Source organism: Daktulosphaira vitifoliae, unplaced genomic scaffold, assembly GCF_025091365.1.
Source record: "Daktulosphaira vitifoliae isolate Bord-2020 unplaced genomic scaffold, ASM2509136v1 Scaffold_2, whole genome shotgun sequence".
Lineage (NCBI taxonomy): Eukaryota > Metazoa > Arthropoda > Insecta > Hemiptera > Phylloxeridae > Daktulosphaira > Daktulosphaira vitifoliae.
In genome coordinates, this window is record NW_026099573.1 from 37944229 (window position 1) to 37952955 (window position 8727).

Sequence of the window (8727 nt, forward strand, 5' to 3'; positions counted from 1 at the left end):
ACGACGTTACAGAATTTTTAAACAAGAACCACCCTTTTAGTTAACTATCAACGAATTCAAAACAATTTTTCCAAAGGTTTCAAATCAGTACTATATATTTAAATGAAAAACCAGAATGTTGGAGCACAAATGAACATTATATCAATGGAAAAATATTTTTAAAAACTTAGGGTAGTTAGCGATGAAGAAGAACGAGGAGTAAAGCTGATGGAGTAATTTAATACAAAATTTACTAAAAATTAAAATAAAAAACAATATACTTTACACATAATTATTTAGAATTCAATTATCATTATACTCTCTATTATTATTCATCAATTAATAATTTATGTATTATAAAGATCGTTCGAGAGTACAGAAAAAAATATCAACAATTTTCTAAAGCCAGTTTTTTAAAAAATGTTTCACCGCAATAAATTTAAGTTTTGATATTAGATTTTAACAAAATACATTGAAACATTCATTATTTTTGAAATTTTTACTTTAAAATTATAGTACATAAAATTACGTTATAACTTTTTTTTTAATTTATTAAAAATTTATTTGCAGGTGCAATATTTTTGTATTTGCAGATTTATTGAGATAAACGTTAAAGACCAAAAAATACTGTTTTCACGAAAAATAAAATTAAACAGTTTTTATAGGTTAAACGTTGAACAATCAATATCACAAAAAATTCCTAAGGATTATTTTTCTTTAAATTATTATTTACTACATTATTAATTCTGTGAAAATTTTTCTATTTAATAATTAAAAAAATATATATAAAAAACTAAATTCCTAAATCTTTTTGTTAATTTTTAACCCCATTGATGCGCGTGAAGGGGTTGACCTAGGACGCTCAAAATTCATCAATATTTTCTGTATGCCGTAAACAAAATTCCGATCACCTGACATCAACTTTTCAAACTTGCAAAATAAGGCCACCCTAATAAATTACTAAGTAAAATGTAAAAAGATTTTATTAACCCATTTTCAATGTGCTTTCGATAAGGAGTACAAATCTACTACCTCCTCTAATACCTCATTACTCATTAGAATCATTAATTTTTGGAACTACCTCAGCGTAGTAGTTATTTATGCATAATCGGATAAAAAATGATTATTTAAGAATTATACACTTATTGCTCATTTAATGGGTATCTGTTTTTTTTAGATACTGTACAAAATTATTAAAAATAATAAGAATTCATAATTAATAATTTTTCATTAAAATAAAAAAAATTGCTAATATTAAGAAAATATTATTCGACTCGTTCAACGACGAAGAATTAGTATTTTCCTCTATGAAGTTACACTTGTGTTCCGAAAAAAAAACATATATAAGATCATTTAGAAACCCTCCATTGTAATTGCTACACGTAGATGATTGTGATTGAGCATTGCAATTAGACATTGAGATAATCGTCCGACTGTAAAAAGAAAAAAAAGTAACCATTATGAATAACATGATTTATTTTAGCAATATTATTATTTTTATTTGACAATTTGACATTAGGAAAAAAAATTATGTACAAAATAATGCTAAAATCAATATTTTAATATAAATTATTTATATCTTTTATCGGTGGCGTGCCCAAGGATATTTTAATATAGGGATAATACAAAAAAAAATTTTAGTAACTTTTTTAGTTAGTTTTTACCTACAATGTAGGTTTACTCATAATAAAAAAGTCATGATTCATGACCAATGGAAGGTGATTTTAGATGTACTGGATACATCATTGCCTTTTATATAATTTGAAATGTATCTTACATGCATTCCTTATAGTCAAACGCAGTTTTGAGTAAATCAACAACATGATGTATGTTCAACAATTCGCCAACACAAGTAATAAATTCTTTGCGGTTTAAACATTGAGTATTGAGCAAGCCTGTATATATTAAAATATACATACATTATTATTTTTCATCTATGAAAAATATTTATTAGACACACAAAGTAAAAAATATTATATAACAACATGGTTACAACAAAACTGATAAAAAATTAAATAAAAATAATAGTATAGCGTTTGATTATCGTTTTATACGTAACAATAAGATTGATAAAAATAAAAAGATATATATTAGATAAGTGGATAAAATTACATAGTTAAATTTAAAGACATTCAATTACTATTGAAACCTAATATTTGTTTTTATTAAAAGTTGCCAATACTAAAATTTAAATGTAAATCGTTGATGAATATATGAAGGGTACAGGGAAAAAACCGACTAAGTCACTTTTTTTCACAAATGAATATTATGGTATCATTAGTTTCAGCTAGAGACACTGCACATTCTGACAGGTCGAAACAGGAAAATAATCAACTATATTAATAGATATTAGCGCTCAAAGTTTTGGTGTACAGGGAAAAAACCGACGAAGTCACGTCGTCCAGTGTACTAACTGCTTAATTCAACATTTTGAGTGTAGATTTCAGTACGATTTTAGAGGTAATTAGAGAAAAGGCAAGTGTTATTAATCTGTTGTTATTGCGGCGTGACCGGCGTTTTTCATAACGTGTTTAACTACAGTTGTTGTATTAATATAGCGTTGTACATAACGGCTTCAAGTTTTTGAATTATATTTGGTAGTTCTTGTCATACAAGCGCATTATGTCTGAAATAAGTGAGTCAGAGGGCAATGTAGTTCTTAAAACTCAAGCACGAAAAAAGAAAAGGACTGGTCGCTTATCAGAAGTAAGTAAAAAAATAAAATTATCGTCACATGAAATGGGAGGTTCTTGCAAATGCACTCGATTGAAATGCTTTGAAACAACATCAGAGGAAGAAAGGAAAATGATACTGCGCCATTTTAACTCACTTAGCTCACATAATGATCAGAATAATTATTTGGCGGGTTTGATTGTAACGCACCCAGTGCAAAAACGCAGGCCTCGACTAAATGAAAGCAGTGCCACAACACGTGATGCTTCTTTTTCGTACAGGGTACGAATCCAGGGTGAAAATTCTGTCCAGAGAGACATACCTGTCTGTGAAAAAGCATTTCGTGCAATTCATGGTATAACACACAGTAAACTTGTTTATATAAAGAACAGTCTAAAGTTATATGGAGTTGCTCCTCAGGATAAGAGAGGTAAACACAGCGCACTTCATAGAAAACTAGCTGATTCGACCACTTCTTTAATTTACAATCATNTCATATGAAAATCAATTACTAAGAAGCTCTCGGTAACTAAACATGATAATTATTTCACAAAGTATCATTTAAAATAAATCAACTGATTTATTGATACTAAAAAATATTCAACTACTATACCTCGATGAGAATAAAATTTATGGAATTTAAATAGATTTATTCAGTTTTTTATCGTATAAAAAATAAAAATATTTTTTGACATATATTTTTTCAGTTTAGAACTCAATTGTCTACAAAGTTTTATGTATTTAACTCATAGAACAAATTATGTATTAGTTTCTCCTAAATTTATAAATTAAATTAAAAATAATAAAATTGGATAATGTTATTAACAAAAGAAAAGAATATTAATATTTAATGTTATGTACTAAATTGTTTCGTACATAATTTACTTGTATTATATGGTATTATTCTAACATTTTTATTGTATATTGTATAATTGTATTTTGCACAACAAATCAAATTTGTCATTGGATCTTAAATGAATTAAAATGATTAAATTTATTAATATCTATTGAATTAACCAAATCGAATATTAAAATGTGAAAAATATCAGTGAAATATTAATATTTATTGAAACTCAATTAATACCGTTAATATCTACTTTCGTTTATAATCGTTAATTCGAAAAAGATCGAATAAGTTGGTGTACCGGTATTTACAACAACTGGTAATTATAAATACAGTCAAATCGCAATACCGGTACTTTTTCGGCACATCGAAAATGCCATCAGCCCGAAAATAAGCAACTAACTTGAAGTAGCATTTAATCTAAATTGTGATGTGTGAAGACAAGCGTAAGAATGAACAGCTCGCAGACCTTTGAGCCATGAATTGAACCTGTCTATACCATCTGATTTTGAACAGTCGCCATCAATAATATCGGCTGAACACTGCAAAGAATCGTCAAATAACCTATAACAACAACAATTCAACGTAAACATTTTAATTTTCAGAGTTCAAACTATTTATACTAAAATAAATACTTACTCGCAGAATTGTTCGGGATCTTCACATTTAACATTTCCATGACATGCTAAAGAAACTGCTAGTTCTTTAAAACAAGAGTCAGCCAATTTTGGTAAACATTGGTTGGATGAATCAAAATCAGCATTTTCTGTAACATTATTAAAAAAGCTTAATATTAGAGAATAATAATGTATTTCAAGGAATCCGTTTTAAAATTATTACCTAGCCCATGTATTAGTATAACTTATTTAACCGTTTAACATGTATGTAAAATCCCATAACAAAAAAAAATAAAAATATAGCTGACTTGGGCTTGTCTAAGTAAATGATACTATCAATTAATTTAAAATACAATAACTAACTATTTTAGAAATATACTACTATTACAATATTGTAAGTCTTATAAGAAATTAATTTTAATTGTAAATAGGAAATATAATTATAAAATAAACTTAACATTATCAATGGCTATTAAATATCCTAATAAATATTTGTAACTAACTTTAGCGTCTTGTATAGTTTTCCTATATAAATAATTTTAAATCATGTGTTTGTCTATAGTTCTAAAGTCGTTTGATAGTTTGATAGATTCTTTGGAAAATCTTTTGACCAAAGTTACATAAATAAAAATTATACTTTTTAGAATTAAAAATAAGTAATCATTGTACAACAGTTATTTATTCGTTTTAATACGTTTTTAATGTTTATATTAATTATTACCTTTTTCTGTTGATGACAGATAGATTTGACATAGTAAGACAAACACAATAAACTTAAGCATGACCAGATTAATTACCTAATAAATATTAACTATTTACAATTATTCTAAATTACAGTTTTAAGTAATAAAAAAATATTTTCTAGTTATCCTTTTAAATATCAAAAAAAAAAAATTAGTTTGCCAGTCAAAGTGCATACAAATGTATGAACAGTAGACGACTGAGTTCTACGGATGCTATTTGCGTAGGCTAAATAATCAAACTAAAATATTTATCAATTTTTAGTTCTGGAATAATAACATTTATTAATTTAGAAATTATAGTACGCTCAATTTCATATCGTCAAATTTGTTGATTTAATTTCATGTGGACATTTATGTGTATAATTAAGTAGGAGTAAAGTCCTCGTCAGAAATAATTAAGGTAATAGGAGGGCACATCATTTTACTCACAGACAAACGTGCATGAATTATTAGATGATTATCAGAGCAACTAAAATCTTATCTTTTTATTTTTATTTTTATAAGAAAAATAAACTAAAATTTTGTTTTTGTTAAAAATAATAACTAAGAATTTGCAAATAAAAAAAACTGATACTTACGAACTGTAAAAAAAATCAATATGATGAAAAGAAAAATATATATCTCTTTGATACCAATAAATAAATCAAATTAAAATGCAATATAATAAAAAAATATAATTATAACAAAATATAAATAAAATTTATATATAAATTAATTTAATACTATAATTATAATTATAAAAAAATATAAATGTTAATATTATTGAAAAATATAAAAATTTATTAGCCTTGAGTATTATAAAATATTAAAATTAAAATTAAATTAGAAATGTTTATTCAAACCATTTTAATGTAGCTAAAAATTTACTTTTTTCAACCTTCAATAAGCAAGATTAATATACTTTTATGGGTTTAAGATCTTTTTTATGTTATTACAATATAATATAATTTAGTTGAAAATACGAAACAAAAATTAACATTAACAATATGAGTATTTGTTTTATAAAAACATTTTATAATTGGTAAAGCTAAATAAAAAAACGGTATCAGGGCCAAATTAAGAGATCTTGGGTCCATAGACTTAAAGGGCCCAGTTTTAAATTTTGATAGCTTACCATAATTAGTAATAATGACTTTTTTTGCTAATCACTTTAGAAGTAATGTGTCTTATAATGGCACATCTCAAAATACCACCACAGGGTCCATATAGTTCTTTATCCGTCTTTTAATATGATAGAAATTTAATGAAAATAATTTTTGGGGATGTAAACTTATTATACTTATGCTGTTGAGATTTAAAATATAAGCCATGCAATATTTTTTCTGATAAAGTTTAATAGAAAAACTTGGTAAAAAGTTTTGATCACGTCGATTATTTTAGATTACATTGAATTAGTACACTATCATTGGAGGAATAAAATTAAAATCTAAAATTAAATATGTACTTTTCTAGCGAGATAATATTTTTATTATTTATGCCTAACTAAATACTATTTTTAGTTATTTAATATTAAACTTTATCGTTACAACATCCATTGTTAAGATCTCTTAAATAGAATTTAAACAACTTTCTATCACACGAACTGAAGTAATAGAAGTCTAAAAGTTATTACTTATATTTTTACTTTATTTTTTCCTTATTGACGTAACATTTATAATTTGAATCATTCTATTTTTAAATAATGAATAAACTTAAAATTATACTTATTATTAGACAAAAAATATTATTAGTAAATTATGATTTTGTCATTTATATTCAGTGTACAATTTGAAGAGGTATAATTAGGGTTGGATTTAGAGTATTAGTCAAATATCGAAATAGGACCCCCTTGGTTCTTAAAAAAAAAACATTCTGTTTATGTGAAAAAAAAATGAGTGCCGACATTGAGAATGTAGAGAAGTTGGCAAAATTCAATATGAAATAATGGGAAGCGAGTAAGATGAGAGAAAAAAAATTACATCGTATACTAAAGGAGACAGAACTTTCCCTGTGGAAAAGGGATAAGAATACTTCCACGGCCCCTCTGCCAGTCGTAAGAGGCGACTAATAAGGTTGTGTCAGGTCGACGGCCGGTGTAAAAATCTTTGTCTAAAAAAGTATGAGGAATCCTGAACAAAACTTAGGCGGATAGCTGTAAGAACAGTTATAGAAATGAATGTTGAAGGAAGAAGGGGTAGAGAAAGACCAAAAAAAGAGATGGAGGGATGCTATTGAATGCGATTTGAGGACAGCTGATGTGAGCGTAGATGATGTGGGAGATCGTGTCAAGTGGAAGTTTAGGATAAGGGTGGCCGACCCCAATTAGTTGGGATTAAGGCGAGGAAGAAGAAGACTAAAGGAGACAGAACAAGATTTTGCTAGTCATAGTACAAGAAATCTATAAAAAAAAGTCAATTTTTTAAATAAGGAAAATAAATATTCCAAGAAAGCATTAAAAATTGATGATGAAACGCTAATCAAATCTAAAGAAATTATAACTAATAAATGGGCGAACTATTTTAATCAGCTATTGAACAGTAAAATACCAGATAGTTAATTCCAATTTTCTAATATAGAAATCAATCTGGCAGCAAGTAAGGAGAAACTTCAGAGACAAATAAGAAACCTAAAAAATCATAAGGCATCCAAAGAAGACGGTATTCCAGGTGAATTACTTAAAAGTGTGGAAAACAGTTAGATTGACTATGTGACTGAACTAAAAAAAATACACAGGAAAATATTTTAAAAAATTAGTCCAGGAGATACTTTTATTGAAGTGAGATTAGATAGAATTAGATAGCAGATTAAATAAAATCGAATTATCTAATCTGCAATAGTTAAAAAGACTAATGTAGGTAAATTAAATATAAGTCAAAAAGTTTACCAATAGTGCATTAAAGCTACTCAAATTTTGGCTATTTTTTAAAATTCCATTAATATGCATTGACTCTTATGTATACATACATAACCAATTATTTGATACAATAACTATTGTAAAACGTGCTGCGATAAGATGAATCTATCACGATTGTACAATACTCAGTATTAAATCATATTGTAATTATTCTCTATTTATCTAAGAATAAGAAATTCATATTTATACTTATATTATTTAATTTTAGACTTGAATTTAAATAATCTTATTATATATTCATTACAAAAAGAAAATCGTTTGATCTTAGAAAAAAATAACTGAAGTCTACTTCATTTCAATTTTTTTTTTTGGAATATTGCTAAATGCTTTTAATATCATATTTTGATTAAAATAAAACTAATAAAATAAAAAATATTTTGGAGATCAATAGATTTTAAGAAATTAACTAAAAATTGCCTATGATATTTGTACTATTTCAAATTTTTGAAACATTTTCCTGGAAAGTTAATCAAATTGGCTTAAAGTACCTTTTACTAAACCTAAAATTTAGTTAACAATGTATAATATAATTTCTTTATTTTATTATTATATATTTTTATACTTATTAATTCAAATATTTACGTCATCCCAAAAAAGGGTATTATAATTCCCTTTTTAGCAAGCTTTTATTTGTCAATTTTAATGTTTATTATTTTAAAAATTCATTTAATTTACATAAAAATATTGCCTAACAAAACTAATTTTTTTTTAGAATATAAGTTTTTATTTTGAAATTCATAGAAATAAACATACATGGTTTTGGGTATTATACTATTGTTTGTGCCACTAAATTACGTCATATTGCAGCGCACTGCCCAGTGACACCGCTCCTTCCATCCCTCTAATCTAAGAACGGTATCGGTCGCTTATCACTACCTTGTCCTTGCAGTGTAAAATATACTGTTATCAGAAATAGGTTATGAAATAAAAGTTTTGTTTTGCTATTAATTGTAAAAATTTTATTTTCACAAAAAAGAC

At 25.9% G+C, this 8727-nt stretch overlaps 1 protein-coding gene across 1 annotated transcript; it reads right to left on the bottom strand.

Moving 5' to 3' along the window:
• Positions 1–982: 982 nt before the first annotated feature.
• On the bottom strand, positions 983–5061 carry LOC126898651 (uncharacterized). The gene is made up of 5 exons (XM_050672913.1): positions 4835–5061; positions 4136–4262; positions 3900–4060; positions 1757–1874; positions 983–1412 (listed from the first exon to the last, which is right to left on the bottom strand). The coding sequence occupies exons 1-5, from the start codon at positions 4893–4895 to the stop codon at positions 1196–1198; spliced, it is 684 nt and encodes a 227-aa protein (XP_050528870.1). The 5' UTR covers positions 4896–5061; the 3' UTR covers positions 983–1195.
• Positions 5062–8727: the final 3666 nt, after the last annotated feature.